Here is a 20,605-nt window from a genome sequence, read left to right on the forward strand (position 1 = left end):
ACAGTATAGAACACAATCATTTAAGAAATGAATGGTGCAAAGTAAACTAATAAACAACAGCAAAAGCTCCACACATGGGCATTTTATGTCATACAACAGAACTTTCAAAATGAAACTATAAATCATAGAATCATGAAGAGACCATAATGGCCATCAAATCCACCCCTTGCCATGCAGCAATACACAATCCAAGTACCCCTGACAGATGGCCCTCCAGCCTAAATTTAAAAACCTCCAAAGAAGGAGACTCCACCACCCTCTGAGGCAGTATATTCCACTGTCAAACAGCCCTTACTGTCAGGAAGTTCTTCCTAATGTTTTGGTGGATCTCTTTTCCTGTACCTTGAATCCATTACTCTTTGTCCTAGTCTCGGGAGCAGCAACTAATTTTTGTAATTCTACTGAGAACTGCCAAGAGGCACTACAATAAACTCATTGCTGAAAACAGTAGGCGAGTGCCACAATGAAATTTCCAGGCACCATGGCCACCCAGATTTGTGGAGCTCTGCCATAGCAACTTCCAGTCCCAGCCCTTCCACTTTCTAAAGCATAGGTGTCAAACTCGCAGCCCTCCAGATACAGTTGACATAGGTGTCAAACTCGCAGCCCTCCAGATACAGCATGATGCTGGCAGGGGATGATGGGAACTGTAGTCCATAACATCTGGAGGGCCGCGAGTTTGACACCTGTGTTCTAAATGGATTATATCTCCCTGTGACATACCTGTGAAGATGCCAGCCACAGGTGCAGGCAAAACATTAGGAGCAAAAACTACCAGACCATGGCCTCACGGCCAGTGGTGGGATCCAAAAATTTTAATAACAGGTTCCGATGGTGGTGGGATTCAAATAGTGGCGCCGCAGCACACACGCACCTCCAGTTCCTATTGGGCAGGGAGGTTGCTTTAGTAACCCCTTCTCGACACTCAGAAAAAATTAGTAACCACTTCTAGAGAAGTGGTGAGAACTGGTTGGATCCCACCTCTGCTCACGGCCCAGAAAACCGAAAACAGCCAGGTTATTTTATCCTTCCATTCTTACACCAGCGCGGTATAGTGGTTCAGAGCTGGTGGACTCTAATCTGGAGAACTGGTTCCCCACTGCTTCATATGATTCCCCACTCCTCCATATGAGCAGCAGACTCTAATCTGATGGACTGGGTGGTCTTGGGCCAGTCACAGTTATCTCCAAACTCTCACAAGGTATCAGGTTGTGGGAAGAGGAAGGGCAGGAGTTTGTAAGCCGCACTGAGATTCCTTGCAGTGGAGAACTGCTTGCAGTATGCATCCAAACTCTTATTATTCTCAACCTTTATTCTCTCCATTATCCCAAGTCATCTCCATGTTGCAGTATCATGAAAGTGATATCCCACGTTATTGCAATTGAAGGGATGGTGCTACAAGGAATAGGGTCATCCCTCCCCCCACCCCACTCCGGAAACCTTAATAATAGGTATCGTCGAAGGCTTTCACAGCCGGATTCAACTGGTTCTGGTGAGTTTTCCAAGCTGTGTGGCCGTGGTCTGGTGGATTTTGTTCCTAACGTTTCGCCTGCATCTGTGGCTGGCATCAGTGATACACCTGTGATACACCTCTGAAGATGCCAGTCACAAATGCAGGCGAAACGTTAGGAACAAAATCCACCAGACCAAGGCCACACAGCCCGGAAAACCCACCACAACCAACTTAATTATAGGGTTCCTGAGCCCAAGCGCAAAGCAGGCACTGGAGCCATCAGGCATGGACTCTGCCTATGCTGCCTAGCAACCCAGGGGGGGCGGGGGGCGGGGAGAGCCACGCTGCCCCAGAAAGACAGCTGCACTTAAGCCCCACCCCTCCCCCCACTTTACACCCATGAGTGTGTGTGGGGGGGGGGGGGAAGAAGCTGAGATTAGGAGTTTTGCACCATATCTGGAACCAGCACTGCGTTTCAATCCCCCAGGAGTTCCCCAGAGGCACCCCCCCCCCAAATCAAAACTCAAAAACGACAGGAAAGGCGAGAATGGGACCCAGGAGTCCTGCACCAGCCCCAAGCACTCCGCCACTTGCGGCTATTTAGGAATTAGGGGTGGGGTGGGGGGTTGAAAATAAAATGACAGCCACCCTCCTGCCAAAGCAGGGTGGGATTAGAAGAGACCCCCCTCCCAACGCCCAATGCCATCCCCACTGCAACCCCCCACCCATCATACCTAGCCCCCCCAGGTCGGAAAGAAGCCCACTCCCCGGCAACAGGCCTGAGGGAGACCACCGCCCCCCCCTCCCCTCATTTATATGTTACCTCAACGCTCTGCTCGTCCATGGCTGCCTCGTTTCCTTCTCCGGGAGGGGTTTCAGCGCCCCCCCCCCCCTTGCCAAAGAAAATCGGAGGGGAAAACAGCTATGGGGAGCGGGGGAGAGAATGAAAGTGCAATATTTTTCTTAGGTAAAAACTGCGAGGAGGTCTCTTAACGGACTCGCCGCCCCACAGATTCGAGATCTGGGGTGGGGGGGAGAGAGTGGATTTGACCGCCCGCCTCTCGCCTAGTGCGCCTGCGCGGTCGTGACCGCCCGCGAGGGCTAACTCAAAGCGAAGGCGCATGCGCCTCTCTAGAGAACCGGCTTGGTACCTTCGGCGGCTTTCTGCAGGGAGCGCAACGCAGCGCGCATGCTCCTCGGCTGTCTCTTGCTGCATTGGGCACGGAGTCTTCGCTTTCCTGATGGAGGAAGACGCTTGGGCGTGTGGAGGGAAAGTACCGCCGTTTTTGCAGTCTCTAATCTAAAACAGAGTGTCCCTCCAGATGTTCATGGACCACGGTTCCCATCAGCCAATGGCCATGCTGGCAAGGGCTGATGGGAGTCGTAGTCAATAAACATCTGGATGCAAGAGTTGGACACCTCTGGTAAAAGGTGATTGGTTTTCTTCTGTTGCAAGGGAATAGGTGCTAGGAAAGCCACTACAAAATTGCACTAGCAAAGTTCTGGAACTGTGCAGTCTTGCTCCAAAAGTTTTGCTAAACTGGGAATAACAATTCCAAAATGCAGGAAGCCTGGTGATGGTACATCAGCCTTCTTGTGAGGCAGATTCTACTGCATTTATTTTGCACCCCGCCTTTCTCCCCATACATATGGTCTTCTCCACCTTTTCATACACACAACAATCCTGTAGGTGAGCCTGGGTGACTGGGCCAAGGACACCCAGCGAGCTTCCACCAGAAGAGTGGGAATCTGAATTGCCCTGAAACCAATCCAGCACCCTAATCACTACACCACTGGCATAAATGGGCCAAGGGTCTGATGCAGCATGACTACTCTGATGTTCTGAACTGTATACTTCTGAGTTTTGCATAGAAATATCAGACTCTTGTTTCCAGTGTTACATCAAACAAAAAAACAGTAGTGTCGTAAAGACTAACATCCTTTATTGTGGCAATTCCAAGGAAGTAAATGCAAACTCACAAAAGTTCTTATTGAAATAAATGTTAATTTTTGAAGCTCTAGTGGATTTTTGTTTTCTTTGACAAGGAAGGACCAATATGGCTACTTTGCAATGCCACTGTTGGAGATATGGGATAGAAAAGGGGGGAGGAAATGTCTGCTGGCCGGTGATAGCACTGCATGCATCTGACAAAGCAGGCTCTACTTCACAAAAGCTTCTGCCACAATAAATTTGTTCCTGAAGCTCATGATTGCTGTAACAGAGCAACTTGGCTGTGGCTGCCCCTCTCGAATCTTCCATTTATATCAGCCCACAGTGAGTCACTCGCTGAACATACAAACCTGCTAAAATGCTCCTGAGTTGCACTGATTTTGACAACAGACATCCACAATGCAGAGCTACTCCGGTTTCTGCCCACTGATTGTAACACTGCACAAGATTATATTTGCTTTGTCTCCCACTAGTTTGTCTTCCTTTTGTTTGGCATTCCCTCATTAACTTATTGGCTCTCCTCCCTGTTATTATGTTTGCATTTTAATGGCTTTTAATTTTTTTAATACATTTGTTTGGAATGTTTGCCACCTTGGGGATGCTGAACTGACTAGAAGGGCTGCATAGAAAATGTTTTAAGTACATAGTTAAGTGTTTGTTTTATATTCATGCTCCTCCGATAGCAACATGTTTAACTTTGAGCAGACTGTGGCCCTGGGCTTCAGCAGCACTGTGTACTCAATGCAGTGGTGGGATCTAAAAATGTTAGTAACCGGTTCCCTCGCCAGCCCCCCCTCAGCAAAGAGGGCAGAGGCGTACATAGGCAAACCTGAGCCCTGGGCAAAACCTGCGTTGGATGCCCCCCCATGGGCAGCCACCCCACCACAACCCCCCCAAAATTTTTTGCACCAGGTCATTTCTAAATCATCATCACATTATAGAAAATGCCCCAACTCACAAATCTGAACACAGCAATGGTGAAACACGCAGGTTCTTTGATAGAGACTGGTGAGATAAAAGGTACGAAAGGCTGAGAATCAATGAATTGCAGTACCTGAAAGGGATTAACCTAGTTCAGGGAGTGACATTATGAGTCGCAATTGCTATATGGAACCTTCACGTTCAAAGGCAGGATGCCTCTCGGGGAGGCGAGGGCGTGGAGACGGAAAAGCGGACCCAATTAGTAACCCCCTCTCGGCACACACAAATAATTAGTAACCCACTCTCGGGAACTGGTGAGAACCTGCTGGATCCCACCTCTGACTCAATGCACTAAAGAACCAGGAAGCTGTTCCCTGACAATTAAGATGCAAATGGAGTAACTCTGAATCATGAGAAGCGTCTTCCAAACATTGCTCCATAACTTGTCTAGAACTTCACTTTTAGAGAAAAAAATCTTCCAAGCTGCAGGACTAACGGCCCAATTGAGGGGGAGGGAGGAGTTGTGGGTACGGCGGGGCCGTACGCTGGCAGATTTGCCCTCTCCAGAGCACTTACCTCAACAGGTGGCTGGTGGCCACGGTAGCCCTCCACAATAGTCTGCCACAGTGCAAAATGCCTCCCATGGGCATAATGGGCGTTTCGATCTTAGTTGGCTTCCACCCCGGCTTTGCTTGCTGGGACACTGACAATGGAGGGCTTTTCAGCAGCACCAGTGTAGTGCTGCCTCAGTGCTCTGGATTGAGCTGTAAGTTTACCAACAGCAGACTCAGACATTAGGGCCCATTATGCATGGAACCCTTACACTGGAGCTCTTAGCTGCATAGTGGGGCTGTGGTGTCGTCTCCTCACATTTCTCTGTTTACATGTGTGCAACCATTCACTGTCTGTCCAGCAGCTGCTTGGAGGAGCCTCTGCTTTTCTTGGTTCTCATAACTCCGCCCACCAAGTTACCCTTAAAGGCACAGATCTCATCACCCCCAGTAGCTGCAAGATAAAGGGCTTTGTCAAAGTCCTATAAATTGCAGTTATATTGATATTGTAGCAATAACAAATCGGAAAAGGAGGAAAAAGAGAAGTGTCCATGAAAGCGGGAAGGTCGTGGGCAGAGGTAAGATGTCTGGGGTAAAGATGGGCTGACAGGCAAATCTGCCCTGCTCTGGCAGTGAACAAAATTAAAGTTGCGCTTAAAGTGGTGCCGTGTGGTGCAGGGAGAATGGAAATTGAAATCAGGGCTTGGGAAAATACTTCTGCACAAGAAATCTTGCCACAGAGCAGACACTTGGTGCATAATAGGCTAGTGTCTCACTTGTACAATCCACAAATAGATTAGGGCATATGAGAGCTGCAGCCAACTGCAGAGGTTCAGTAGTGCGCAAAAAAAAAGGCTAAAAGGGAGTCAGTCAAAATTAAAGTACATGAACGACAGAAGCACCATGTATTGGATCCAGCAACTTTTCTGCTGGCACAAAACAGAAGAGAAGACCATTTTACCCCTCAGAATGTTATGTTAGGGGCGATGGGATCTGAAGGAGCAAACAACCATGTGAGAAACATTATTAAGTAGTAAGAATCAGCCTTTTATTCTCACATACCAATGGAAAGATACCAGTTCTAACCTTCTATAATCTTTAAGAAACTTTTTAAAAAGTGTTTTGCATGTCTGCCTTAACTGGCACTATAAAAATTTGAAAGTCATAACCGTTTCATTTTTTCCTTGAGTTCACAAGCTATGACTTGGATGACACTGGTAGAAGCAGGTAAAATTCATGTTTGTTTGAATGAACCATTGTAGGGAAAAAAGAAAAGCTTTTAAAAAAATGTTTGTGTGATCTTTTACTGCTAAGGGAAGCTTTATTTTAGGGCATGTCCCATCTTGTCATTTCTGAGGATGTGTAGTGTTTAACACATGTCATTATTTTACAGCAACAAAGATGTGGGCAAGGTAGTCTATAAATATATTGGCTGATTTAAGTGCAACTCACCAAGCCCAGCTCCAAATTGCTTCTATTCATGAAACTCTAGAACGTGGGCCATATGGAATCTGTCACAAGTGGAAGCAAAACCATGAAACAGTCAAAGCTGTCAAACCACAACTTATTTCCACTGATCAAGCAGAAGATCCTACCATGGAGCTAGTAATTCAAAAAGAAGAGCCATTTTTTCTGACTTAATCCATTTTAAGGCATGAAATAAGACTTGCAAAATAAATTATGTACACATGCAACTTGGAGTTCACATCATCATGATGCAGCAGATTACCACTATTGGAAAATGTCTGTAACAGCTTCCAACATAAAAATATCACCAGTTTGAGAGTTACCCATTTTCAAAACGTTACACAATATCACGATGACAGGCACGTATTAACTTACACCGCAGCGATCTTCGCTGCCAGCAAAGAGTTTTGGAACTATGTACAGAAAAGCTGGATACCAAAGATCAACATGTGCAAATCTGAAAGCATCACAATCTTTTCTGGCTGCTTAAAATCCAGCCAGGTTCTTCCGGAATCAGTGGATTTGTTATTCTTTCAGACATTTCTAAGAGAAAAAAAAATTAAGTTGACACATATTAGAAACTCCATATATTTCTGTCTCAGAAGAAAAAAATATCCTGCACTTCAAGTAAGCTGTTGGAAAGCATCAGAAGCTTAGAATTTGATTTGTATGCCCTGTTTCTATTGGACTTGTTCAATATTTGCAAAACCATCATTTAGCTGAATATTTCAAAAACAAGCAGGGCTCATCTATGAAACATTCAGAGGGCCGTGGCAAGAGCCTCCAGCCTGCTATTTCTGCCACTGGAATTCATTAAGTCAGGGGTCCCACCTTTATGACCATGTGGACACCTTTGGAATTCTGAATCAGAGTGGTGGGAACAAACTCAAAATGACTACTGCAGGAGGCACAGTCACACACACAGAGGAGGCCCAAGTGCAGGGGAGAAGAGAGGCAAACTTTAAAATATTCTAGAAAGAAAAGCAAGGGAACAAAGACAAACACTGTAGTGGCAGGTACCACAGAAACAATATTATTTTAATCCCGACAGCCAATCAGAAGTCTAGTCGGGCAGCAGCCATACCTAGCACCTACCCACTTTCTAAAAACACTTAGTGGGCACCAGAAAAGGTCTTAGCGGACACCATGTTGGGGCCTGTCATAAGTGTTTATGGAAAGACCAACAGGGCGCACGATGACTACCTTCATGCCTACCTTCATGTTGATCAAACAAATGTTTGGTCAAAATGTGACAAAGGAGATTGCTAGACATTATGATGTGCCCTAGAACAGTGAGCCATGGTGCCAGCCGGAGAGGAAATTTACCTAGCCTGAATTGCAAGCAGAATCTGGGATCTGGTGCAGAAGGTAAAAGTGACTGACCCGCAATGGACGAGCGAATGAGATGTACAGTGCTGCATATTTGCTTAATTTCTGTAGGCTGCAAAATTAGGATATAGACTTTTCTGCACGGAATCCACCCAGTGCTGAGCACAACAAACTCAAGAAGGGACACCAAGAGACACTAGCAAACTGAGTAAACACCATAAGCAGCACATACTGGTAGCCACAACCTATTTACACATGTGCGTCATGTCTTCATAACGTTATAGGGCTCCCCAGCAAACATACGAACTGGCAGTTGCCTTTTCATCAGGTGAAAACATTTTCAGAACGTGGTCAAGATGCTATTTCTGAGGTCCAAGTTACCTGTTTTGACAGAGCGTCTGTCTTTTGAAACGCTTAGCATTTTAACTGCTGCATTGCAAGCTGCTGCTCTTCAGATAGAGGCAAGGTCTAGGGAGAAAAGAATTCAGGTTATAAGTCTTGTGGAACGTCACAACCGCCATGGAAACTCAATGCTTTGCAAAATATTTAAGGTTATATCTGAAGCACACAATGAGGTTTGTCCTGGTGCTGGCCCAGGTTGATGTGGCCCAGCATGGACTGAGCCCCATAGTGTTCCCCTGAGGTTTCAGACTGCTATGCAAGACTGGCAACAACAATCAAGCAGGCTGGTGCTCTTACAGAAAACTCCCTCATAAATCTCATGAAAGGAACACGCAAAGTCCCAGATGTATGTATTGTCGAAAGCTTTCACAGCTAGATTCAACTGGTTGTGGTGGATTTTCCGGGCTGTGTGGCCGTGATCTGGTGGATCTTGTTCCTAACGTTCCGCCTGCATCTGCGGCTGACATCTTCAGAGGTGTATCACAGAGGGAAGTCTGTTACACACTGTGTCCAATGAGAATGTTTTCATGGGGTATGAATTGTCATATCCCCGGGTGGGGAACCAATCTGTAACTGTTGGGTGGAACTCAGATGTATGTTGTCAGGACTGCCAAGTTTCACCCTTGGTAATGCAATGGAAGTTCAACAGGGGGCGGCACAACTCAGCCCCCCCATCTTCCATCATTGCTGTTGCCACTGGAAGACATTTGGCAGTTTTGTGGGGGCAAACAAGGGGAAATACAGCTCTCAAGTATTCCTTCAAAAACCATATGAAAATTCTGAAGACTTCCTATGATTTCATTATTTGCTCTGAGCTCTATTGTATTGTGATGTTTAAATTGTATGTTTAACTGCTTTGAGCAGGATTTGCTGGAGAATCAGTGCAGAGATTCCACAAATAAATTAATGGCTCAGGCCAACTGTGGGAGGCTCAGAATCATCCATCATACCCAGATCTCACTGAGAGGCCTTACTCCTGCAGCTATCACCAAGGGGCTACTATGGCTGGATCCAGTGGAGAATCCCCTTCCCCAAGGAAGATTTGTATTTATATGTGTTTCAGATGTCTGTAAGCAGCTCAGGGTAAAAAGATACAAAATGAAATATACCAAGAAGCACTACCTCAATCCCGGCATGCTGCTGTATCTTCTGAACTAGCCTCAGTGTTTTATTGAGGGTCGCACTGATGGAACGCATCGACTCCTGCTGCTCTGCGGAAATCCTGTCTAGCCACTCACACAACGTTCTGTAACGCGACTTCATTACCGACAGCTGCTGGATGAGAGCCAGAGGATTTTCCTGGTACAGAAGCAAAGAAGTATATATATTTGAGAGTCTAAAACCAATGGTCGAAAGCACTGTCAAGTTATAACTGACTTATAGCAATCATATGGGGTTTTCGAGGCACAAGATGAACAGAGGCAGTTTGCCATTGCCTGTCTCTGTGTTGCAACCCTGGAATTCCTTGGTGGTCTCCTATCCAACTACTAACCAGGACTGACCCTGCTTAGCCTCTGAGATCTGACAACATCAGGCTGGCCTGGGCCATCCAAGTCAGGGCAAAAGGCTAAACTGACATATGCTAATTTCAATTGTATTTCATTCAAGTGCTCCTTGGCACGAACCAGAGTGTCTATGGGAGCACATTCAGATTTGGAGTAGCACTGACATGGCGAATTACAGACTCTGCCAAGGACAGAACAGGTGACCCCCTTAGTTAGCTGCATTGCTCTCCCCTTCTCTATAATTCTGATCAGGTATAAAAAGAAATAAAGAATCAACATCACTGGCAAAGACAACACGGGCAGCCAACTTCACTAAATAGTTATAGGCATACCACAGTCGGCCACCAACGGACAAACAAATGCCTGTGATGCAGCTGTATCGTTTCAGGTTCCAGGTGAATGCTCCTCCTACCCTGTTTCTCCGAAAATAAGACATCCCCTGAAAATAAGACATAGTAGAGTTTTTGCCGAAGTGCTAAATATAAGGCCTCCCCCGAAAGTAAGACGTAGCAAAGTTTTTGTTTGTAAGCATGCCCGCCGAACAGAACACCAGAGCACCTGAATTCTTCTTCGTGGAAAAATAAGACATCCTCTGAAAATAAGACCTGGAGCATCTTTGGGAGCAAAAATTAATATAAGACTTATTTTCGGAGAAACACGGTACCATATTAAAACCTCCCAGCATATAGAGAAACAGATGGAAAAGGCTAGGCAGGAGCTCAGTCTCTGTATGCATGAAGGTCTACCCATTAAGTAAACAGCACAAGAGTCCCTTCTGGATTACACAAAAGGCCCATGTAGCACAACATCCTGCTTCCTGCAGTAGCCAACAGAAACCTCATAAGGTCCACAAGCAAGGGCAGAGGCCAAAGCTGCTGTTTGCTGTTGCCCCCCTCCCACCCAATAACTGGTATTCAAAGATATACTTACTCTATGGAGATTTCAGTTAGCCATCATAGCTGATAGCCACTGATCTACCTGTCCACCATGACTTCTTATAATCTTTTTCAAAAAGGCATCTGGGTGACACCAATCAATTGAACACTTTGTAAAGGAGTATTTTATCTGCTCTGTCATGTTTCTACTGCACAGCTGAATCGGGTCCCCCCACCCACCACAAATTATGTATGCTGTGTGTACCAGGGCCTCTTACGATCAGACCTACCTGCTGAAACCTGTTCTCATACAGATGGTGTTTGCTAAATGAAGGCATTCTTCTATCCAACAAGCATATTTAAGCTCCCTCCCCACAAAACCATGGGGGCTGCTGTTCTGTGCAGCAGCTAAGGCTTTTTAAGAAGCCTCACTCAACAGATCTCCGGATTCTTTTGGAGAAGAGGTAAAGGGAGAAGGTTAAACTGACAACTGGAACATGCGTACCTCTAGCTATCAGCAATATCATATTCTTTCTTGTCAAATTGCAAAAAATGAGCTCCAGTTAGCCCAGCTGCAGTATTTAAAAGCCAGTGCACATTTAGTACAGTTAAAAAGTGTTAAGTCTGAGAACAGTACCTCTTGAGACAATTCGCCAGGAATCCCTTTCATCGTTTCATATTCCAACACACTCTGAATGTTGTCCAGATCCGATTCAGCCACCTGGAACTAGAACACCCAAAACGATCGATCAGATCCCACTCTGTACATTTAAAAAGAGAGCGTGACTACCGCTCATCCTCACGCAACTCTACAGCACTGGGAAGAAGAGCAATTAACTTAAACACACACTCAATGGATATTTGACCACACAACAGCAATCAGTACAAACTTCAGATGACTCTGCAAGAAACAACCTGGTCTGTTAGGTTCCGAGAATCTACTGAAACAATTCAGAAAAATGAGATCAACGGTCTGAGAATCAAAGCCATACTTGAAAGGAGATCCTACTGCCAAAACTGGCATGAAGTAATCTACACATAAGAAGGCTTGTTAGGAGTGCTACATGCCCAGCCACCAGGTACATATGTTCTAAACACCTATTTCAGAGTTTTCCCTAAGTTTCCCTAAGCCAGCGCACACTACCTGTGCACATTACAACTGGAGGTGCCTTGCTCTTACACCCAGAAAGCCCAGAGAAACAGACTTATTCAGACCTCCAAGTGGCTCATCCAGGTAACTATGCTCTCATTCAATCAATCCAAGCTCTGTATTGGAGTAGATATCATTGGGCACAACTGTATTATTCAGAGGATCTTCATAGCCCCACAACAGAGGTACTGACCAGTTAAGTAAGTCTAAGGTTCATGAAAACCAAAAAAATGGTCTCTATCTGGGGCCGTGCCGGGTCGGCGTTTATGACGCCGACTAACGACGCCTAAGGACCGTCCCACATGGACCGGTCCACAGGAACAGCCGGGCAGCCGGCGCCATGCGGAGCGCCTTGGCACCCGGCCCGACCCGGCATGTCCCAGGCCTTTACCGGCGCGCCGCTGAGGTGCTCCGGGGACACGCCCCCTAGCCCTGCTGGCGCCTGCTCCAGCGGCGCAGGGCAGAGGGCGTGTCCCTGCAGGCCTTCGGCCGACGCGCCGGAGGCCCGGGACAAATTAAGTGCCGGATGGGAAGGGCGGGCGTGAAGTTGCTGCCGTTCGCTCGGCAGCGGCTTCACGGCGGCGTTTCCCCAAAAAGAGCGCTGGGAAGCGCTCTGGGGAAACGCTGGCTTCAGGCTGGGCGGGCGGCGCGAGGGCGGCGCGGCTGCGTTGCAGCTGCGCCCCCCGTGCGAATGGCGGCCTGGAGACGGTGTTTTTACAGTCTCCAGGCCGCCATGAATTGCCCGTGCGGAAACGGCCTGGGTGAATAAAAATCCATTAACTTTTTTAAATTAAAAATTGTTCAATTTAATCTCTTCACAGAAAAAAAATCGTTTAGGGCAGGGAATAGCTGCCTTTTAGCTACATTAATTAATAGGGTTGCCGTGATTCAGAAATGACTTGGTGGTACTTAGCACACACAGCTACCTTCTGCATTCCCAGGGACTACTAAATTCTCCAGGCGGCAATTCAAGAGGTAGAAGAGAATTTTGTTGCCAAAACTGCTACCCCACCATGCAGTCATGTTCCATCATAAAGACTACCCAGCAACAAAGAGCTTCCAAGTTACTTGCCACACAAGCTCAGGCTTAGCATTACAGACAAGTACCAAGAATAATAAAATAGTCATGTAACATTGAACTGCGGAATCTACTGCTTACAACCTCACCAACAGATATTTTTGAACAAGCAAGCAAATATTTTTGATTGATTAAAACTGAATGGGACTGGAAGTGGTTAGAGAAGACGTACACTGTCCTGACTTGGGCGCATTGAAGACTCAGTGGAGAATTAAGAAAGTGCCATGAGCCCAAAGATACTGACGATGGCCAACTTGTGGTTTGCTTAATACTCAAGGTGTACTATACCTTGAGACAAAAACAGGGTGGGCAAGGAGAATGGAGCCACTATACCTCCTGCTCCACTCCATCAGCGGTCCTCTTGTTCACTCTTTGCTCCCAATAGCTGTTACAAGCTTCTCTCCATTTTTCCTGCCAGCAGGTCAGGAGCAAAGAGAGCAAAAGAACCTGTTAAAGAAGCAGGGCAAAACATACAGAAGCTGTACCTCCCTGCTGTCAGGAGCCACTTAAGGACACACAGGCTTTGCCACCAAAACAGAGTTTGTGTGCACTGACCACCTATCAGCTGGCAGATCTGTTTGAACAACATGGCATTTAGTTCACAATAGTTATCAATTAACAGAGCAGTTCTAAAACACTTTTCCAGGAATAAGCCCTATTGAACAGACTCGAGAAGGATACTGAATAGAACTGATTAGACTTCTTCCCAACATCTTGTTGTTCTAGTAACTGACCTAGGGCAGCCTGCCCTCAGACAGATCCACTTGCGTAGGTTTTGCAGAAGCTGATAAAAGACCGAAGAGAATTGCTGCAGATTTTGCTTGCAGGTGCTTTGACAATACTATTGCACTGCTAGCTGGAAGGAACAGTAGTGCAATGAAGTCAGAGCACCCGTCAGCAAAGAGTTGCTTCTACAGAGGTCAACTCCAGTACGAACAAGAAAGAAGCTTTGGTCAGTACAGTCAATTCCCCATCCCGCCTCCCAAAAGAAAACCAGAAGTTCCAGGGGTGGGAAATCCCCATGCCTCCTGCCATCAGTCCATTTGAAACTCCTCTCGCAGCCGATTGCCAGGGTCCCCTATGTGATGCCAGTGAGCACTATGACACCTGCTAAAACATTTCCAGGAGCCCACCAAATGTTCCCAGAAAGTGGGTGGGACCAGGTGGGGCTTTTGCCAGAGGTGGGATCCAGCAGGTTCTCACCAGAGTTCCCAAGAGTGGGTTACTAATTATTTGTGTGTGCCGAGAGGGGGTTACTAATTGGGTCCGCTTTCCCATCTCCACGCCCTCGCCTCCCCGAGAGGCATCCTGCCTTTGAATGTGAAGGTTCCATATGGCAATTGCGACTAATAATGTAACTCCCTGAACTGGGTTAATCCCTTTCAGGTACTGCAATTCATGGATTCTCAGCCTTTCGTACCTTTTATCTCACCAGTCTCTATCAAAGAACCTGTATGTTTCACCATTGCTGTGTTCAAATTTGTGAGTTGGGGCATTTTCTATAATGTGATGATGATTTAGAAATGACCTGGTGCAAAAAAAAAAATTGGGGGGTCGTGGTGGGGTGGCTGCCGGGGCATCCAACTCAGGTTTTGCCCAGGGCTCAGGTTTGCCTAGGTACGCCTCTGCCCCCTTTGCCGAGGGGGGCTGGCGAGGGAACCTGTTACTAAAATTTTTGGATCTCACCACTGGCTTTTGCTCACTTAAACGTATGACTGGCTGTAAAGAATAAAACAATGTTTCAGCAGTAGTTGCCACATTACTGGTTTTATTCTCTCTCATTCCACTTCTCCAGGGCACTTCTTAAATTACTCCCTTCTCCCTTGCACATCCCATTTATAGCTCCACCTCTTATGGCAGCCTCTTTGCAGCTGTACCCCCACCCAGTGTCAGAATTCCCAAGTTATCCACATACTCAAAAAGGTTGGGGACCCATGCTGTGTTTATTTATTAATGTCATTTACAGTCTACGTTTCTCACGGACTCAAAGCACAGCAAGTCAATACAATCGACACTTGGGGTACTCAATAAACTTGAGGTACTCAATAAACAATGCAACAGGATTAGGGTTGTAGAGCCAATCAGAAATCTAAAAACGGAAGTGACGTCTTAACATGAAACATTAAATAATGCAAAATTACATAGGGGGATCCTAGTTTCAGTAAGCTAAATATGGAAATATGGACCAGAGCCCCTAATAATTTATCCAAGTAACTGTGTGAATCACTTAATAAAATGCAACTCTCTTGCCTGAGTAGAAAAGCTCTTGAATAATTCAATTTTTCAGTAAGCAAAGAGAGTGAAAGCCTTCTTGACCTTAATCTTAAACTAACCTGTCTTCAACCAAGAGGAAAGGGAAGACAGAAATGTTCAAATAAATAATAATCTTGCCTTAGCTTTGGCTTGTCCCTTAAATTCCCCTCAGCCAGAGTTGGGTGGTCTGGTTCAAGAGCTCATTTTAAAGAGAAGGCTATGCAGGAGACTTAAAGAAGCCCATTCCTAGCAACAGATTCCAAGCTAGCATAGCATGCAGACACACAATGAAAGCCCACATTTTTGCTTCCTGGGTGTGTCATGCACCCACTTGTCTGGCCTGAAAATAGCCACCCACCTGCTGTCCAGCAGCAAGCAAAAATGACCTGCAAGTGACCAGGCTGGGAAGCTTTTACTGATTGGTAGAACAGATTCTTGTTTAAGCTTCTGAAGTGCTAATGTGGCACCTTGTGGTACATGATGGCATCCAAATGAGCAACAGATTTGAAGGTTGGCAACTTGTGGGATTATTTGGGTGGCTGCTGTATGAGCATTAGGATGAAATGCACATGCAAACACACTGGAGCTTTTGGTCACGGAGATCACAGGCAACATTCCAGTTGATATATGCCCACTCTAGAGACTCTGAAAAAATGAGCACTTTCAGTTTTAACAACAGAAAATCAAGGGGATTTGGGGGAGTACAGAAACAAAATTCCTCTGAAACATTTCTTCTTTTGGAATGAGAATGTTATGCAAGGCAAACTCCATAATAAGATAATAATATCTCTTACATATGTTGCAGGCAACATACTTTCAAGGATATGTTTATTGTTTAACGTGGCCTCCAAAAAATTAATATGCCATAATTTGTCTATTGCTTTATTCAAGAACCCAAGTGCTTGCAATGCTAGCAGGTTTACTGCATAGCTAAAAATCTCAGTATTCCCGCTGTATAGGAACCTTTCTGTTCAAGCAACACTTTTGCTTACTGCAAAATATACTTTCTAATTTCAATTGTTTGGACCTCTCTGATGGCAATTTTTTTCATATAATTTTTATTTTATCAACAAAAAGTTACAGAAAAAGGAAATAAAGTTAAAAGACAAAAACAAACATGAACAAACATCACAACTATAGCAATAACAATAGTAATACATTTTAGAACTGATTATATTAAACAGATCTGCATGTATAATCTTGTCGTAGTAAGAATAATAAATTAACATTAGGTAGTATACTAGGTAGGAACAACCTTAATCAACTAACTATTATAAGTTTAATAGTCCTCTTGTGGCAAAAAATTAGATATGCCTGTTTAAGGAGCAGAGTGCAGAATTTTGCAATTTTCGCTCTCAGTATTGGGTAATAATGGCAATTTTGCTTATAAAAAGAATGCATACTTAAATTTTATGAATGGGAACTTGTGGTTTTATAATTAATAGTATATTTTATATCATTATTAAATTATTATTATTTATTAAATTTAGTATACCGCCCTATCCCCGAAGGGATAACTAACTAACTAAGTTATATAAGTTACAACTAAGTTATATTTCACACATTTCACATTGCTAAACCAGAAAAATCTTTAGGCTTCTTAAGAAGAACTGAATTGCATACATGTCACCCATCTATATAAACCATGCTCTGCCCCTCTTCTAGTCATGAACACATCACTCGCTAACAGGCACTCCAGCAAAATAGCATACTCCCTTTCTGGTTGTATTTTAGCTGATCGGGCAAGGCCATTCCGAAAAATGCAGTGAGGCGAACAACACTGCTGGCCAATGCCCTTTTAACATTGCACTGCTTTTTGTGCAGGTTTGCGAGTAGCACAACACAAAAAGGGCAGTGGACAGACACTTCTCGCCATCCAGAAAGTAGCAGAACTAAACAAGGTCAGAAGAACATTCTTGGGCTCAACACCACCAACGCTCAGAAAGAAAAAAAACCCAGATAATTCCAAAGCAAATGATTGCAAAATGTTTATATAATGAGAATAAACCCAACAAATGCAATTTGTAAAGAAGCTAATTTCAGGCCTCCAATTTAAGGGGGAATAGATAACACCAGCTCTCATTCACACAAGATTCATCTCCAAGATACATAAACTTTAAAGGCAAAAGAATAGAGGGATGTGAGACAGCAGCCCAGCTCTTCCAACAGTAACCTGAAACAAAGAACTTCTGCCTTGGATATCTACATGGACATAGAACGCCAATCCCCCTTAACTTTCTCTGTGAAGGACACTGTATAGGAACTCCAAATCTGCAATATTCAGAAGTCCATTTCATGTTTTATTATGGTTTCACAGTATGAAAATCTGGAGCAGCTCCAGATTTTGCTTGCAGCTCAGGGTAAGTTGACTAGGTAAATTGTTATGACAGACTCACTAACAACTAAATGTAGCACTCTGATAGGCCTGGTGTTCTTTTCATTCTTTATTCCAAATCAAGATTATTTAAGACACTCAGCATATTCCTAAGTGAGGGCAACGTCTTAACTAGCAGTTCTGAACTCCTGAAAACTAGCAGTTCTGAACTCCAGTCCCAAAAACACATGGCTTGCTTGCTCTCCGTATGTGCCTTAATGGAAAAATGAAAATCTGAGATGACTCCATGGAATGACAGTTCTATATCCCGCTGCAGCTTCACTGAAAGGTGTGGAATCTGGGGAGCCACCAAGCCTTTGGTTGGGATATATGGGGATCTGCTGATCCTTAAATGAAAAGTGGAACACTATATATTGCTTAGGCCTAAATTTTAAAGCATGCAGGTTGGATACGTGAGGGATGGAAGTTTTGTGTAAGCAAAGTTTATTTCAAGAAAGAATTGTTTACCCTTTTGGAACAAACCCACATACAGAAGAAAGCTATCTACTTCTTCCAGAACTAGGAAGCCTAAAAAAAGCAAATCAGGATTTCTTCAACATAAACATTTTGCAGGTGTCTAAATGAGAGGAAAACATGAAGAATTAGTATGCCAAAGGCTCCTATATGTTAATACACATTATGAACCATTAAAGCCCTTAAACAGCGACAATAAACTGAGATACCTGGTCATGTTGTCATCTTCATCAGAGCAGAGGATGCAAGTAGGACATCTTGCCAACTCAAGTGAAAATAGATGTGAATTGGTTGGTCCAGGCAATCCCCAAATGCATCCACGTATACAGAAAATAGACAGACCAGGATATCAACACTTAACTCATTCACCCTGAACGGGCCCAAACAGGTTTTCTGTATATGTCGAAGGCTTTCACGACCGGATTCATCTGTTAACAGTGTGACACAGTGTGTTAACAGACTTCCCTCTGTGATACACCTGTGAAGATGCCAGCCATAGATGCAGGCGAAACGTTAGGAACAAGATCCACCAGACCATGGCCACACAGTCCGGAAAACCCACCAGAACCAGGTTTTCTGTAGTTTTTGCCTATTTCAATACCAGCATGGTATATACCGGCTCAAACATGATCTGTTACTGCCTTTCACATGGCAAGAATGTGGACTAGACTAAAACTGGGACAAGAACAGAATACCGTAGACTGGTTCAGGCAGACATTGCACAGTATTTACCCCTATACATGAAATAATATATCTTACATAGTATTACCCTGTGTGCATTTCCAGTTTTTTATTTCCATTCACTGAAAATTGCAGGCCAATAGTCTTGCTGAGCACACAAGTGGTTCATCATTTATAAAACACAGGTCTCTGTTCTTCAGCTCCCTTCTATTAAACTGAACCAGCAATTTAGTGGTTAACAGTGTGGAATTACAATCTGAGAAACCGAGGTTCAAATCCCAACCTGCCATAGAAGTTTGCTGGGTAACCTTGGCCAGTCAAACACACATGGCCTAAACTACTTCACAAGATGGTTGTGAGGATAGCACGTGGAAGAGGAAAGCAATCTGAGCCACTCTGGGTCCCCATGGGGAAGAAAGGCAAGGTAAGTTATAAATGCAGTAAATAAATTTGCTCCAGTAGAAAAAGGGTTTTTCCTCAGAGCAAGCCTCTTTCACTTCAAAAAAGAGAGCTACAGGATTATTATTGAGAGCCAGCGTGGTGCACCAGTTAGAGTGCTGGTCTAGGAGATCCAGGTTCAAACCCCTGCTTCCTGAGCAATCTTGAGTTGGTCACATAATCTCGCCTTGCCTACTCACAGTGCTGTTGTGAAGATAAAATGGAAACAGGAGGTCAATGCAAGCCATTTTAAGTCCCCACTGGGAGAAGTGAGGGCAAAAAAAAACCCTGACTAAATATTGGTATGCCCAGTTCACTTCCAAGAAACAACTTCCAGAGGGCTCACCTTTGGCCTTTGGAGAAAAGAGCAAAGGCGACTTTAGCAGTGTTTCTTCAGAATCTAGTTACAGATGCAACTACCAAAGCCACGTACGGCAGCAGATCCTCAAAAAAGCCAGATTCTGCATACCCGACGTGCATTAGACAACTCACAGCAACAAGTGCTTCTCCTTAAAGAATGCCCTCTTCTCAAGCAGACGCACACAACTGTTTCCTCCATTCAGTTGTTCCAAGTTGTGACAGGTATTTGGAGAGAACCATTTCCCCACATTTCAGTCCCGCTGAGAAGATCCCTACACACATTAAGCAGGGGGAGGCATTTTTTGTCACGGCAGAGATTAATCAACAAGAGTCATAAAACAAGCTGATAATAACCCCTCCCCAAGCTGCTAGGGGTCTGCAACCTGTGGCTCTCCAGATAGAATAGAATAGAATAGAATCTTTATTGGCCATCCCCTACTGGCAGGGGGTGATGGGAATTGTAGTCCATGAACATCTGGAGAGCCACAGGTTGCAGACCCCCAATGGACTGGTCCAGGAAACTTCCATACCCCCTCCTTCTTGTTTTCACCAGCACATTTTAAAAGAAAGCACAGCACTCCAACAGGACTCTTGCATTGAAACCAGGAGAAGAGGGAATTAAAGACCAGTGTAACAGGCCAAGTCTTTTCAGCTTGAAGCTATTCTTTCCACAGAGAAAGGACTGGTGGGGGGGCTGCAGACCACACCCCCTCACAGGACTAGCCACGCCCCCTGGGACAGATTACACCGCCCCAAGCCATCTATTTCTCGACGTTTTCTTGGCCCTCTCCTCCTTCGAAAGAAAGTGGACTCGCCCAATGTAACAGCCCCCCTCCCGAATGCGAAGAATGGTTTAAGCCACGCAAAGAGTGGCGCTTCGCATTCTTCTCTCTCCCCCACCCTGTTTGTGCCGTTAGTCGATTCCACCTCGCCAGGACGGAGCTTTCCCCTCAGCCTCTTTCAAAAAGGCCAGCGGCCTACCCCCTGCTTCAGCGCCTCCGGCACTCACCATAGCCTCGAGACTGTTAACCGCCGCCTCCATGTTGAATCGTTGACGCTCCTGAAGCGACACGCCCCCCCTCCCATTCGCCGAAACCGACACCGCCTTTGTAAAAGACCGAGAAAGAGAAGCGACAGCCCTTCCTACTGGTCAGCTGTCATTCGGAACGCCGTCTGATTGGCTCTTCTCAAAGACATGTCGGAGGGTATTGGACAATACGAAATGTAAAGCCCGAACATGAGAGGAAAGACTCTATTGGGTGCCTTTGAGACCGAGTGCACTCTGATTGGTCCGTAACGGCAGAATTGGGACCTGTGAGTGAAACCAGAGGTTTATTCGTTTA

At 45.2% G+C, this 20,605-nt stretch overlaps 2 protein-coding genes across 3 annotated transcripts in view; both read right to left on the reverse strand.

The window, feature by feature from the left end:
* TRIM37 (tripartite motif containing 37) overlaps positions 1-2,513 on the reverse strand; it is a 49,342-nt gene extending 46,829 nt beyond the window's left edge. The window contains exon 1 of the mRNA XM_048519203.1: positions 2,277-2,513. Within this exon, the coding sequence (XP_048375160.1) occupies positions 2,277-2,297 (21 nt within the window). The 5' untranslated portion in view covers positions 2,298-2,513. The remainder of the gene's footprint in view (positions 1-2,276) is intronic.
* Positions 2,514-5,902: 3,389 nt separating this feature from the next.
* On the reverse strand, positions 5,903-20,447 carry SKA2 (spindle and kinetochore associated complex subunit 2). 2 transcript variants are annotated; one of them, XM_048519318.1, is made up of 5 exons: positions 20,272-20,447; positions 11,092-11,181; positions 9,197-9,379; positions 8,054-8,140; positions 5,903-6,886 (listed from the first exon to the last, which is right to left on the reverse strand). In XM_048519318.1, exons 1-4 carry the CDS (start codon positions 20,302-20,304, stop codon positions 8,087-8,089), a joined length of 360 nt encoding a protein of 119 aa, XP_048375275.1. In that variant the 5' UTR covers positions 20,305-20,447; the 3' UTR covers positions 5,903-6,886; positions 8,054-8,086. The 2 variants fall into 2 exon arrangements, with proteins under 2 accessions (XP_048375275.1, XP_048375276.1); XM_048519319.1 differs by having other exon boundaries at positions 9,197-9,373; positions 20,272-20,430.
* Between the last annotated feature and the right edge of the window lie 158 nt (positions 20,448-20,605).

Source organism: Sphaerodactylus townsendi, linkage group LG16, assembly GCF_021028975.2.
Source record: "Sphaerodactylus townsendi isolate TG3544 linkage group LG16, MPM_Stown_v2.3, whole genome shotgun sequence".
In the NCBI taxonomy this organism is placed as follows: Eukaryota; Metazoa; Chordata; class Lepidosauria; order Squamata; family Sphaerodactylidae; genus Sphaerodactylus; species Sphaerodactylus townsendi.

Coding starts and splice junctions, on each gene's coding strand:
- SKA2 (XM_048519318.1), bottom strand. CDS start 20,304: ATGGAGGCGGCGGTTAACAGTCTCGAGGCTATG. Junction 11,182..20,271: donor TTAACAGTCTCGAGGCTATG/GTGAGTGCCGGA, acceptor TGGGTGTTCTAG/TTCCAGGTGGCTGAATCGGA. Junction 8,141..9,196: donor AGCAGCATGCCGGGATTGAG/GTAGTGCTTCTT, acceptor TTTTCTCCCTAG/ACCTTGCCTCTATCTGAAGA.